Source organism: Hyperoodon ampullatus (genome assembly GCF_949752795.1).
Source record: "Hyperoodon ampullatus genome assembly, chromosome: 4".
Classification (NCBI taxonomy): domain Eukaryota; kingdom Metazoa; phylum Chordata; class Mammalia; order Artiodactyla; family Ziphiidae; genus Hyperoodon; species Hyperoodon ampullatus.
In genome coordinates this window covers 81,525,423-81,541,092 of record NC_136917.1, presented here as the reverse complement: position 1 = coordinate 81,541,092, position 15,670 = coordinate 81,525,423, and the positions used below count along the sequence as shown (strand labels likewise).

Sequence of the window (15,670 nt, the reverse complement as noted above, 5' to 3'; positions counted from 1 at the left end):
TTGATTTGACAACCAGAAAACAAAACCCTCTTTTTCCTATTAAAATTAAAGAAGTATACACAGAAAACAATCCAGTCAGAATAACTAGTGACCCTAAAAATAAATACATATCCCTAAAAGATAAACTCATTACCAGCTAGAAAGTATCTTGATAGAGAAAATAACACAGTCAATGAACAAAGACAAAGCACAGGGCAAAACTATAACTTTATATCTCAGGTTTTGTTCATCATGAACTCAACTTACTGTCTGTTTTCCGGCTGTTAATCAATTTATTTTCCAATTCTTCCAGCATACTATGTTCAATTCTGAAGTCACTTTTTTGGTTGTAGAAATGATTGTGTTTATCTTTTTCTATGTTAATAACTCTTTAGGGAAAGAAACAAATAGTGTAAATATGATTTAAGTATATTTTTAATTGTTTAAAATATGAAGATACTTACAATCTGTACTTTATATTTGGATTAATACATCTAAGGATTCAAAATATAATTACTTGGATCAATAAGGCTAAGGAGTCAAAACAGTAGTTAGAAAACTGTTAAGTTCAACTAAAATCAAGAGTAATTTGAATTGTTACTTAAGTTACAAAATGTTAATTTAAGAAAATTTAATCATAGACTTGCTTTGAAAACATATAAACTTTTGGCTATTGATTCCAATTCAATCTCACCGTGGGCTGAAAATTGTCACCACTGCTGATGGTTGCTTTCAATAGGAGATACTGTTAACTTTGTAGCATGAGGCAAGACATTTAACCTCTCCAGGCATGAACATCCTCATCAATAAAAAGTGAGTAATAACATTCACCACTATCCAACAGGGCTGTGATTAATATTGTATGAGATAATATATGTGAGGGATCTTTATACGGTAAAATGCACTATGGAAATGCAAGTTATTAATATTAGTAAAACTAAACTTCAAAAGGCAAACAATCTAGGAATTTTCGTATATTTAAGGGATACTGTCTACATTTACTTCAAAGCTTCCTTTGTCTCATCCTTGCTCCTTAGCTTTAGTCCATCTACCTATTGGTAGATAGGACTTTTAATGTTAGCTTGAACCCTGGGGTAAAACAAAACAATTACCATCAAGAAACTTTTTTTAGTTGGACAAAGAAATTTACTTTCTCAACACCTGTTTTCTTTCTCCCACAAGGTGGAAATTAACATGACTACTTCTCCACTAATCCTGAATTTAATGAGTGGTGGAGTATCTTTGGCCACTGACTTAATTTCATACAACCCAAGGGGCAACTATCTAAGGTAGAGTTTCCCAATCTTTTTCACTTGCCACACATAGAGAAAAGTTTAATATTCATAAGGCATACTGGGGTAAACAGATGAGAATGTCACAGGCCCTACCTGGCTGCCCCAAAGGCTGAGGAGGTCATAACTTGCACGTATGTTGGGAAAGGAAGGAAGGGGTAGAACAGAGACGTCAAATAGATGTCAGTCTGCAGGTCAACTCTAACAGATTGAGGGTAGCTACTGGAGTCCTGCACCGAGGACTCCAGCCCGTCTAGTCTCTGGTTGGGGTGGGGGAAGTTACTATGATCAAATAGAAATGTCTGTCATGGACACAGGATATGCGACGACAGTAAGTAAGTTATGTTTTGATATTCCTGGATTAGAAATATTAACCTATAAAGACATTCAAAACGTAATAATGGAGACAAATTGCCAAACATATGAAAAGGTGTTCAACCTCACTCATAATACGAGAAATGAATATTAAAACTATACCATGGTAACACTGTATACCTATCAGACTAGGGAAAAAAATCACAACTTTAAATAATATATTCTGATGATAAAACTGTGATGAAATGGGTCCTCTCATATATTGTTGGTGAAATCATAAATTGCCTATGGAGGACAACTTAGCAATATTCATCACATTTGCAAATTCATATACCTTTGATCCAGCATTTCTACTTCTAGGAATTGTTCCTAAAGACACACTCACACATGTGCAAAATAATGTGAACCTATGTGGAAACTGCAATTAATTCAGCATTATTTGTTGTAACATAAGATTTACTATAACCTAAATGTCTATTGCTAAGGGGCGGGTTAAATAAATGATGGTACACTCCTACAGTGGAATACAATGCAGTAGTACCATGTTCTATGTACTGATAAGGAAAGATCCCCAAGATACACTCCTTTTTAACAAAGGTTTTATATGGAAATGTTAGATATACCCAAAAGTAGAGAATGGTAAACTGACTCCCCTCAGATAGCTTCATACGATACATACCTCATATCACTCTGATTCACTCAACAATTTTACCTTTTTCCTCTCTTGGTTCAGCTACCTTTTCTTATCTTTTCTCTTCCTTTTTTGCTTAAATATTCTAAAGTAAATCTACTACATTATGTACTTTTACCCCAACATACTTCAGTGTGCATTTCTAGAGATTATGGATACTTGATGTATATAATTATAATGCCATTATCATGCCTGACAAAATCAATAATTCCTTGGTATCTAGGATATATTCTTAAGTTAAAAAAAAACAAAACAAGACACAGAACAGTGTATACAGTATGCTACCATTTATATAAAAAAGGAACCATCTGAATGTCTTTTCATTTCCTTATAAGTACATAAAATATCTCTGGAAGGATACACAAGAAACTAAAACTACTAGTTGAGGGGAAGGGAAGTATTTGAAACAAAGACCTTCCACTGTGGACCCTTTGATATGAACTGATTTTTGAACTATGTGAATGTATAACCTATTCTGAAAATAAAACAATTATATTACAAATGGTGTTCTTTCCTTTGTATCCAATGAGAATTGTTGGATTCAATTTCAATGGATTTTTCTAATACTCTTTCAATGAGTTTTTCTAAAACCTTACAACAGATGTAGGAAGATTAATCAGAGTTACAAAACCTACACATACTGATAGATAAGGTATCTATCTATAATGGCATAATCTACTGGTTTGCTATATATATGGACATTAACCGCCTGGTGGATTACCCTATCTAGAGAGAAACATGACCAGAATTCTTAACCTAGAGTCCAATTCTATCTAAGGTAATACATTTTGGAAATTTAAAAAAATTTTTATTTTATCAAATTCTGAGTATTAAAAATATAAGAGTTATACAAATACAGTGAGAATTCAATCTCACAAGACTACAGTACAGTGTAACTTTTCAAAATTCGAACAGTACACTTTTTATTGGTAGAATTTCTAAACAGACCCAACTGCCACTAATTCTGGTCCAGAGACTATTTCTTACAAATGACTCCTTTTCTCTTGGTTCCTTAGCAAACTGATATTGTATGAATTCAGAGCAGTGTTTTTACAAAGCCTCCAACTATAGGATAGGGTTGGGTGTTCTGGATACTAATTCTTTTATCTTTACTCATGATATTCATCATATTATATGGTGCTACTGATAATGTTAAACATTCAGTAAATATCACTGGTTATTTTTAAAATACATATACACTAAAACTTAAAATAAATGCCAACTTCTCAATTATTCTAGTCATAATGTGCAGGATGGATCTGAAAGGGCAGAGACCAAGGAAGGGAAACCAATGAAAAGGCCAATAAAAAAACCTCAAGGGTATAGCACAGACTTTTCATTAAAATTATTCACTCACTCAAAAAGATTTACTAAGTGCTCACCTTGGTAAGTAAAAATGTATTTAATCTGTTACTTGATATATGTGATCTAAAGAAATAACTTTTGTTTTTGTTGATATACCCTGTTTCAAAATGGTAAAAATAAATAAATAAAATTTAAATAACTATACTTAAAATTAACTTTATACTAAATAGCTTATTATCATTTGTCTATTTCACACTTCTCACCTTTCTCTTGTTTTACATCTGAAAGACTAGTGACTAGAATTTCGTAACTTAGTGTGGGATTGGATAGGGTGGAGTAGAATTTTTATACTGTTCACCATAAAATGGCTAGTAATGTTATTTGAAGATAATGTTTTTATACTTACTGATTTTTAAATTTTTCTGCTGTACGTATGAATTCTGCTTTCTTAGTCCGACTAACTTTCTGCTTCCAGTTTTGAAGCTGAAAAGGACGAATTCCACCTGAAGTACCAAAACAGCCATCACTCTGAATAGAAAACAAAAATAAATTTATCCTCAATAATAAAAATGGTAGGAGATGAAGGTGGAATTTTTTCAGAGAAAAAACATCAATGATGGAGTTTCTCAGCGGATAATTTGTGGGCCAATCTTATTTAATTTTTAAAAATACATTTTGTGGAAGAAGGAATATCTATCTTAAAATGCTCAATTAGTAAGTAAGATATGTAAAGTCTTCAGGGATTTTCAGAAAAAGATCTAATTCCTTCATTCAATCAGTCATTTACCAATATGTATTGAACACTTATGATGTGACAGGTGCTGCACTAGACACTAAGGGAAACAATGATAGTCCATGATAATATGGCCCTTGACTTAAAGTCTAGTGAGGGGAACAGACTTAAAAAGAAAAGAGTAAAAAAGCAATAAATGAAAAAAAAAAAAACATGGTAAGTGCTATTAAGGAAACAAACAATGTTGAGATGAAGATAATGGGGCAAAGCGTTGGTTTTTTTTCTTTTTTTTTTTCAGTTAGAATGGCCACAGAAGGTCTATTTGAGGGGATGATGTTTAAGGAAGAATGAAGCCAGCCATGACAAAAACTATAGGGAAAGGTGTGCCAGGCAGAGGGACTAGCATGTGCAAAAGCCCTAGAGCAGGAAAAACCTTGTCTAGTTAAAGCAGAGAAAAGGCAACTGTGACACGAGATTAGTAAAGTACAGAGTAAAGTAGGAGATGAGGATACAGAGGTAGGCAAGTGGCACATCACTCCAGCATTTTAAGTCACTAGGGGAGTCTGGATTTTACTGAAGGGTTTAGAGTAGGAGAATGCCACGATACACTTAATTTTTAAAGGAAATCCTTCTGGCTATTTTTTTGGAGAATAAATTGATGGAAGGTGGAGGATGAGGTGAGGTAAGACTGGAAGCAGGAGAATCAATGAGGCAGGTGACGCAGCAACACAGACAAGGAAAGATGGTGTTGAGGGCTACCAGGGTGATAGTGAAGATTAAAAGTAAGAAGACTAAATATATCGGAGGTATAACCAAGAGGAATTGCTGACAGTCTGGATGTGGGAGAAAAAGAAAAAAGGAAACAAGCCTTTAAATTTCGAGAAGCAAGCAAGAATAAAGTAATGAGTTTAGAAAATACTTCTAAAATTGAGATATAATCCACATACCATAAAATGTATACATAAAGTTTACAATTCAGTGGTTTTTAGTATATTCACAAAGTCGTGCAACTATCAACACTATCTAGTACCAGAATATTTCCATCATACCAAAAAGAAACCCTGTACTCATTAAGCAGTCACTCCCCATACCCCTACGCAGCCATTAATCTATTTTCCAACTCTGGATTTGCCTATTCTCGACAATTAATATAAACAGGATCATACAATATGCAACCCTTTCTGTCTGGTTTCTTTCACTTAGTATATATTTTTTAAATTTATTTAATGTATTTATTTATTTTTGGCTGCATTGGGTTGTTGTTGCTGCGCGGGCTTTCTCTAGTTGCGGCAAGCGGGGGCTACTCTTTGTTGCAGTGCGCGGGTTTCTCATTGCGGTGGCTTCTCTTGTTGCGGAGCATGGGCTCTAGGCGCGTGGGCTTCAGTAGTTGTGGCTCGCGGGCTCTAGAGCGCAGGCTCAGTAGTTGCAGCACACGGGCTTAGCTGCTCCGTGGCATGTGGGATCTTCCTGGACCAGGGATTGAACCCATGTCCCCTGCACTGGCAGGCAGACTCTCAACCACTGAGCCACCAGGGAAGTCCCTAGTATAATGTTTTTTTAAGATTCATCCACGTTGTACCATGAATCTGTACTTCATTCCTTTTTATGGCTAAGTCATATTCCATACGGATCTAGCATATTTTGTTTATCTACTCATTAGTTAATGGACAATGGGGTTACTTTCACTATTTGGTCAATATGAATAATGCTACTAAGAACACTTGTGTACAAGTTTAAGTATGAATACATGTTTTCAATTTTCTTGGGTATATACCTAGCAGTGGAATTTCTGGGTCATAGGTAACTCTTTTTTACTTTCCCATTTAAAATTTTTGTGTTTTTTTTTTAAGCTGTAAGCCTTCTTATTAGTCCCTTATCAGATAAATGATCTGCAAATATTTTCACCAATTCTGAGTTGCCTTTTCACTTCCCTGATAATGTCTTTTGAAGCACAAAAGTTCTGAAAAAGTGCCAAACTGTTTTCCACACTGGCTGCACCATTTTACATTTCCACCAGCACTATATGGGGGTTCCAGTTTCTTCACATCCTCACCGACACTTGTTATTGTCTATCTTTTTTATTACAGTCATCCTAATAGATGTGAAATGGTATCTCACAGTGGTTTTTCATTAGTCCATAATGACTAATGATACTGAGCATCTTTCCATGTACTTATTGGCTATTTCTTTGAAGGAATATCTATTTATATCTTTCCCTATTTTTAAAATTGGGTTGTATTTTTATTTTTGAGTTGTAAGAGTTATTTATATATTTTAGTTATGTCCTTATCAAAATATGATTTGTAAATATTTTCTCCCATTCTCTGAGCTGTCTTTTCACCTTCTTGATAATGTCCTTTGAAGCACAGAGTTTTAAATTTTGATGAAGTCCAATTCATTGTATCTTCAGTTGCTTGTGCATTAGATGTCATATAGAAGACACCATTGCCTAATTAAAGGTCATGAGGACTTACATCTAAGTTTTCTTCTAAGAGTTTTACAGTTTTATCTCTCACATTTAGGTTTCTAATCCATTTTGAGTTAATTTTTATATGTGGTGTGTGGGAGAAGTCCAACTTCACTCTTTTGTATGTGAATACACCATCTGTTGAAAAGACTATTCTTTCCTTATTGAATTATATTAGCACCCTTGTTGAAAATCAATTGCCCACAATGTAAGGGTTTACTCTTAACTCTCACTGGTATGCCTATCCTTGTGCCAGTACCATACTGTTTGATTACTGTAGCTTCATAGTAAATTCTGAAATTAAGAAGTGGGGGTTCTCCAACTTTGTTCTTTTTCAAGATTGTTTTGACTATTTTGGGTCCCTTGAATTTCCCATATGAATTTTAGGATCAGATTGACAGTTTCTGCAAAAAAAACAAAAAAAGGCAGCTGAGATTCTGACAGGGATTGTACTGAATCTGTAAATCAATTTGGGGAGTACTGCCATCTCACAAATATTAAGTCTTCATATTCATCAACACAAAACATTCGTTTAGGTAGGTTTTCTTTAATTTCTCTCAATGATGTTTCTGAGTTTTTGAAACATATATTTCAAAAACTTAAATGTGTTGCACTTCTTTTGCTAAATTCATTCCTATGTATTTTATTCTTTGTTATACTATGGAATATTAAATTTTTTAAATTGAAGTATAGTTGATTTACAGTATTATGTTAGTTTAGATGTACAGCAAAATGATTCTTACATTTTTTTCAGATTCTTTTCAATTATAAGTTATTACAAGATATTGAATATAGTTCCCTGTGCTATACAGTAAATCTCTGTTGTTTATCTATTTTATATATAGTGGCATGTATTATTAATCCCATACTCCTAATTTATCCCTGCTCCCCCTCTTTCCCCTTTGGTAACCATACGTTTTTTGTTGTTTTTGTTTTTTCTGTGAGTCTGTTTCTGTCTTGTAAAAATTCATCTGTATTATTTTTTAGATTCTGCATATAAGCAATATCATATACTATTTGTCTTTCTCTGTCTGGCTTACTTCACTCAGCATGATAATCTCTAGGTCCATCTGTGTTGCTGCAAATGGCAATATTTTATTCTTTTTTATTGCTGAGTAGTACTCCAAAATGGCACTATTTTCTTAATTTCATTTTTGAATGGTCCATTACTACTGTATAGAAGTACAACTGATTTTTGTACATTGCTCTTGTTTCCTGCAAGTTCCTGCAAACAGCTGAACTTGTTTATTAGCTCTAATAGTTTTTTTGGAGGATTAGTTAGGATTTTTTATATACAAGATCATGTCATCTTCAAATAAGGATAGTTTTATTCCTTCTTTTCCAATCTGAATGCTTTTTGTTTTTCTTGCCTAGTTGCCTGGCTAGAATCTCCAGTGAATAAAGTGGTGAGAGTGGATATTCTTGTCTTATTCCTGATCCTATGGGGAAGTCTTCAATCTTTTGTCATTAAGTATTATGTTAGAGGTTGGGGTTTCATAGATGCCTTTAACAGGCAGAGGGGTTTCCTTCTATTGCTAACTTGTCGAATATTTTTATCATGAAAGAGTGCTGGATTTTTTCAGTTGCTGTTTCTGCATCTATTGAGATGATCATATGGTTTTTGTCCTTTATTCTATTAATATGTTCTATTATGTTGATTGATTTTCATATGCCTGGAATAAATCCCAACTAATCATGGTGTAAAATCCTCCTCTATGTTGTTAGGTTTGGCTTGATAGTGTTTTGTTGAGAATCTTTGCATTTGTATGCATAAGAGATACTGATCTGTTGTTTTCTTTCTTGTGATGTCTAATTTTGGTATCAAGGTTAACAATGGCCTTATAGAATGAGTTGAGAAGTGTTCTCTTCTCTATTTTATGAAAGAAATTTATTATGAACAAAAAAAACCCTGACATTTATATTTACCTCTACATTTGTCTTTATTATTATATATTATAAATTTATATATACCTTTATTATATTACCTTATATTATCATACATTACCTTTATTATTATATACCTTTACATTATACTGACTTTTATATTTACCTCTATATTTACCTTTACCAGTACTCTTTATTGATATTATTCTTCATTTGGGTTTGAATTATTACCTAGTATCTTTTTACTTTTGCTCGAAGGACTTCCTTTAATATTCCTTGTAGGGCAGATATGCTGGCAATGAATCCTCTCAGTTTTTTAAAATCTGGGATTGTCCAAATTTCTCCATTTTTTTCACTAAAGATGTTTACATTTTACTCGAGAAATGTGTGTAGAGAATACAATTAAAATTTTTTTTCATTAGTTTATAAGTATAATAAAATATTGATCATATGGGGAAATTATGTTTAGCTGAGGAAAATATGCTCCAATCCTGAGAAGTACTATACAGTTGACCCTTGAACAATACAGATTTGAAGCAGGTGCACTTATACACAGATTTTTTCCAATAAATATACTGGAAAAAATTTTGGAGATTTGTGACAATTTGAAAAAACAGACGAATCACACAGCCTTAGAAATATCAAAAAAATTAAGAAAAAGTTAGGTATGTCATGAATGCATGAAATATATGTAGATACTAGTCTATCCTTACATAGGCATAAGGTGAGTGACAGTCATATAAAATTAATAATGCGTTAGTTTCTTACTGTTTTATAACTTTGCTTTCAAAGAATTACATTACCGTACAGTATGCTTTTCTCTCTCTTAATTGGAGAAAGTGCTTAGCAGCCTATCATCACAGGTAAGTGGTTTTTGAAAAAAATGGAACAATGTTCCCAGTGTTACATTATGAATATGATGATAATATTGTATGCCATAAAAATTTTATGATGATTCATTCATTGGTGTATAGGCTAGGCTATTGTGAAGCAAATGTATCGACTATATTAGGCTACCATAAAGCAATCATATTGCTGCTTCTTCATTATCAGTCCATGGACCATTATATTTGTAAATAAATATGAATTTCTTCTTCACATTATGTTTTCATTTTTGATGTCTAGTGTTAGTAATACATACAACATCTATAGTGTTTTGTATAAAACAATACTGATGTAGATACTGACTGGCAATTCATCTTATAAACAAATCACGTAAACTTACAGTATCAATAAGTACAGTACAGTACTGTTAATGTATTTTTGCCTCCTTATGATTTTCTTAGTAACATTTTACTTTCTCTAGCCTATTTAATTGTAACAATACAGTATAATGACTTACAAAATGTGTTAATTGACCAAAAGATCAACAGTAGGCTATTAGTAGTTAGGTTTTCGAGGAGTCAAAAGCTATACATAGATTTCTGACTATGCAGGGATTGGTGCCTCTAACCCTCCTGTTGTTTAAGGGTCAAGTGCACTTACTTGTTCTAGTTATGTGAATTCCAGGGATGTGGACTTCTAGGAGAATTTACATGGGAGCCAATAGAGGACCTGTGCATATGTTTTCAATTTTCCATAGTCTACCATTATTCATTATATTTTACTGCCATTATATTTTGGGGACAATAGAGTGAAGATGTCCTTATAAGTAGTGGCAGCAAATTTTGTAACCTAGGTTTCCATTTTATATGTTTTTTATGAAAAATAACTTGGCAAACAATAAAGTCTTTGGGTTTTACTAGGCTGTAAGGGATAAAATTATATTTTTAACAAATCAACTCACTTAGAGCTTGAGTTAGCATGTTTCATTGGCAGAAACACTATGCTGGAAACAGAGCCTCTATTGAGATGTATATCTAATAATAGAAATCGAGGCAAATTATTTAATATCTTTAAGTCTCAACTTTATTTTTAAAGTTATTTTTAAAATATATATGAAAATATTTTATTAAACTCCAAGCTCCCTTTGAATTCCAATCTCCTTTGATATTTAAATTGAGATATAATAGACATATAATATTAGTTTCAGATGTATAATATGATTCAATATTTGTATATATTGCAAAATGCTCACCACAAGTCTACTTAGCATCCATTACCAGAGTTACAAGTTGTTTTTCTTGTGATGAGAACTTTTTAGATCTACTCTCTTAGCAACTACTGTTAACTAGTCACCATGCTGTACATTACATCCCCAGGACTTATTTATTTTATAACTAAGTTTGTACCTTTTGACTACCTTTATCCATTTTTCCCAGCCCCTATCCCCTGCCTCTGACAACCACCAACCTGTTCTTTGTATCTATGAGTTTAATTTTTTTTTTTTAGATTCCACATTTAAGTGAGATCATATGGTATTTGTCTTTCTCTGTCTGACTTATTTCACTTGACATAATGTCCTCAAGGTCCATCCACATTTTTGTAAATGGCAAGATTTCCTTCTTTTTATGGCTGAATAGTATTCCAGTGGTGTGTGTGTGTGTATATTTTCTTTATCCATTCATCATTAGTGGTCATAGGTTGCTTCCATTTCTTGGCTATTGTAAATAATGCTACAGTGAACACTGGGGTGCATGTATCTTTTCAAGTTAGTGTTTTCATTTCCTTCAGATAAATACCCAGAATCGGAATTGCTGGATCATATCGTAGTTCTATTTTTAATTATTTGAGGAACCCCCATACTGTTTTCCAGAGAGGTTAAACCAATTTATATCCCTACCAACAGCGCACAAGGGTTCACTTTTCTCCACATCCTCACCAACACTTGTTATTTCTTGTCCCTTTGATAACAGCTGTTCTAAAATGTGCAGTTTTGATTTGCATTTCCCTGATGATTAATGATGCTGAGCATCTTTTCATGTACCTGTTGGTCATCTGTACGTCTTCTTGAGGAAAATGCCTATTCAGTTCCTTTGCCCATTTTCCAATCTGATTTTTTTTTTTTTTTTTTGCTATTGAGTTGTACAAGTATATACTTTGGATATTAACTCCTTATATGACTTGCAAATGTTTTCTCTCGTTCAGTACGTTGTCTTTTCATTTTGTTGATGTTTTTAGTTTGATGTAGTCTCCTTCATTTTTAGACAATTATTTTTCTGGACACAGAATTCTTGGTTGAGAGTCCTTTTCTTTCAGCATTTTGACTATGTCTATCATTCCATGCCTTTGGAGTCCAAGGTTTCTGTTGAGAAACCAGTTTTTACTGAGGATCCCTTGTATGTGTTGAGTTGCTTCTCTGTTGGTGCTTTCAAGATTTTCTTTTTGTCTTTGTCTTTTCTACAGTTTGATTATGACATGTCTAGGTATGGATCTCTTTGAGTTTATTCTACTTGGAGTTCACTGAGTTCCAACAATGTGTAGATTCATATTTCACCCATCATTTCCTCAAATATTCTTTTCCCCCCTTTTCTCTTTCCTCTCCTTCTGGGACTCTCATTAGCTGTGACACTTGATGGTATCTCACAGGTCTCTAAGGCTCTGTTCATTTTTCTTTGTTCTTTTTTTCTTTCTGTTCCTCAGTCTGGATAATCTGAACTGACCTATCTTCTGCCAGCTCAAATCTAGTGTTGAGTCCTTCCAGTGAATTGAGTTCTTGTATTTTTTAACTCCAAAATTTCTATTTGATTCTTTTATTATAATTTTTCTCTTTATAGATATTTTCTATTTGGTGAGACACCATTCTCATAGTTTGTTTTATTTCTTTAGAAATGGTTTCCTTTAGATTTTTGAACATATTTAAAGTAGATGATTTAAAGTCTTTGTCTATTATGTCCAACATTTGGTCATCTTAAGGGACAGTTTCTTTTTACTGTTCTTTTTTTTTAAAATTCTTCTGTGTGTGGACCATACTTTCTTGTTTCTTTGCACATCTCATAATTCGTCTGTCAAATACTCAACACTTGGGCTTCCCTGGTGGCACAGTGGTTGAGACTCCGCCTGCCGATGCAGGGGACACGGGTTCGTGTCCTGGTCTGGGAAGATCCCACATGCCATGGAGCAGCTAGGCCTGTGAGCCATGGCCGCTGAGCCTGTGCGTCCAGAGCCTGTGCTCTGCAACAGGAGAGGCCACAACAGTGAGAGGCCCACGTACCACAAAAAGAAATAAATAACTAAATACTCAACACTTTTAATAATATAGTGGCAACTCTGAAAATGAGATTCTTTCCCCTCTCCAAGGTTTGTTGTTGTCACTGTTTGTTTAGTCATTTTTCTGAACCAATTCAGTAAAGTCTGTATTCTTTGTTTGTGTGGCACTGATATCCCTGTTTTGTTAGCTTAGTTGTCAGTGAACAATTGGTTGGTCAAATATTTTCTTAGATGTCTTGAACCACTTAAGTCCCCAGTCTTTGCTGAGGTGGTCTAAGTACATGCTGGAGCATGCCATCAGTACTCGGGCAAGCAGTTTAAAACTCTACTTTAGCCTTCACTTCCTGTTGCACAGAGTTTCAAGACCAGCCAAAGGTGAGAGCTCAGGCCTTCTTAGGCCTTCTCTGGTTGCATTCATTTCCTATCACTACTATAACAAACTTACCAAAGATTAGTTTACCACAAATGTAGAGCCTTAAACACAAATTTATTCTCTTACAATTCTGGAGGTCAAGTCTAAAATTAAGGTGTTGGCAGGATTGTGTTCTTTCTGGAGATTCAGAGGAGAATCTATTACTTCCTTACCTTTTTTTCAGCTTTTAGAGGCCACCTTCATTCCTTGGCTCACAGCCCCTTCCTCACATAACTTCACCCTCTTGCTTCCACTGTTACCTCTCCTACTGGTTCTGATCCTCCTGCTTCCCTCTTACACGGACCTTTGTGAATATATCAGCCCACCCAGATAAACTCCCCATCTCAAGATCCTCAATTTAATCATATCTGCAAAGTTCCTTTAATCATGTAAGGTCACATATTCACAGGTGCTGGGGATTAGGATGTGACTATCCTTGAGGGGGGAGGGAGATTCTGCACTCTACCACACACACACAGCCCTATTCATGTGTGTGATCTTCTAGAGGAAATCCACTTTGAGTAATCATTTAAAGTCAGAAAAGTAATGTGCTTATTACTGAAGGACCACTCCAGGCAGCCAAATGCCATAAAATACAAGTCATCACAGGAAGGTCATTAGAAACAAATCAAACAGAAGACACAGCTCTATCTTGGTACAAAACCAGAACATACACTAGTGTGATACTGCTAGAGATACTTCAAAAAAGTTATAATTCAGCTGCTGGAAAGATCAAGAGAGAAAGGGCATCTGAGAAGACAATCAAGAGATTCATAGTCTTCGGCCCTGAAAGGCAATGGCTGAGGAGAATTATGGACAAATAATATACTAGGATTAAAATGCATAGATAGGGTACATTATTTCTTTCCAAAATGAATGAGAAATTTATGGAATTCCACACTCTATGGAGGTTGTAAAATAAAACACAATATAAAATAGTTCTAAAACTTCAAAGATAATTATTCCAAAATAATTTAAGGAAACAGTTATGGACTGAATTATCACCCCCCCAAATTCACGGGTTGAGGCCCTAGATTTGGAGGAAGTAATTAAGGTTAAATGGGATCATAAGGATAGAGTCCTAATCCATTAGGACTGGTGTCCTTATAAAAAGAGGAAGAGGGCTTCCCTGGTGGTGCAGTGGTTGAGAGTCCGCCTGCCAATGCAGGAGACGCGGGTTTGTGCCCTGGTCCGGGAAGATCCCATGTGCTGCAGAGTGGCTGGGCCCGTGAGCCGTGGCCGCTGGGCCTGCGCGTCCGGAGCCTGTGCTCCACAACGGGAGAGGCCACAACAGTGAGAGGCCCGCGTACCGCAAAAACAAAAAAAAAAAAAAAAGAGAAAGAGACACCAGAAAACTCTCTCTCTCTGCATGTGCACATGTGAGGACACAACAAGAAGGTGACTGTCTACAAGCCAGAAACTAACCCTGATAGCACCTTGATCTTGGACTTCCCAGACTGCAAAATGGTAAAAAAGTAAACTTCTGTCATTTAAGCCATTCAGTCTGTGGTATTTTGTTATGGAAGCCCTAGCAGGTTAATATAGGAACTTTAGATATTTTGGCAGACATCTCTAATATCATGAGGAAAATTATCTCTTCTCAGGAAAACATTAGTTGGTTTCACTGTCAGAGTCAATAGGAATACTCATTCATGAAATCCTATGACAAATATCCAAGCTCAGTGGTAGGCTGTAGAATTTGAGTGTATAGTGTGTATGTGTGTGTGTGTCTGTGTGTCTGTGTATGTGGTATGTTGGGGGGAATACACAGAGGGATAACACATAGTTAAACTCCTCAAAAAGCACAGTATGGTACAGTAGAGATTCTAATTGTTTTTTTTAAAAAACCCAAACACCCTTGAGAAATTCTACCTCACTACTGCTGTGACTGTCAACCATGAGGCTTTGCCTTCCCTAAAACTGGTGAGAGGGTATAAAGCAGGGTGTCTCAACCTCAGCACTACTGATATTTTTGACCAGGTAATTTTTTGTTTTGGGGGAGCTGCCCTTTGGCCTGTACCCACTAGATGCTAGGAGCACACACAAACACCCCACGGTCCACCTGCAGCTGTGACAACCAAAACTGTCTCCAGACATTGCTGAATGTGAGAAACCGATGTCACAGTTGAAACAACTCCACAGGTGATTCTAATCCAACACCAAGGAAGACAAACCTCTGAGAATCACTGTAGTCAGCAAGAGTGTGCATCAATAACAGTATTAGGCAACTTGTGAGAAATGCAAACCAGGAGGTTAAACATGGTTATAAGAATTTGGAGAACAAATCATTTTCAACTAAAGTAAGCCAGAAAGGTTTCATGGAGAGAGCCACCAAGAGGACTAAAACTAAAAGAGCCATACATTTTAAAAAAGATTTTTAAAGTATTTTAAATATATCTGAAAAAATATATATCTATTATGTATTTTTCTGTATTTTATATTTTTTTCCTGAGACATTTGGGCCAGAGTTAGAATAATAAAAAGAAATGCAGAGGATGTGTGA

At 34.8% G+C, this 15,670-nt stretch overlaps 1 protein-coding gene across 1 annotated transcript in view; it reads right to left on the bottom strand.

Moving 5' to 3' along the window:
• The window catches only part of CCDC112 (coiled-coil domain containing 112), a gene marked incomplete at its 5' end in the record, with an annotated part of 84,457 nt that overhangs the window by 12,698 nt on the left and 56,089 nt on the right, over positions 1-15,670 (bottom strand). Inside the window, 2 exons of the mRNA XM_079701587.1 lie at positions 247-368; positions 3,989-4,110. Of these exons, the coding sequence (XP_079557713.1) occupies positions 247-368; positions 3,989-4,110 (244 nt within the window). The remainder of the gene's footprint in view (positions 1-246; positions 369-3,988; positions 4,111-15,670) is intronic.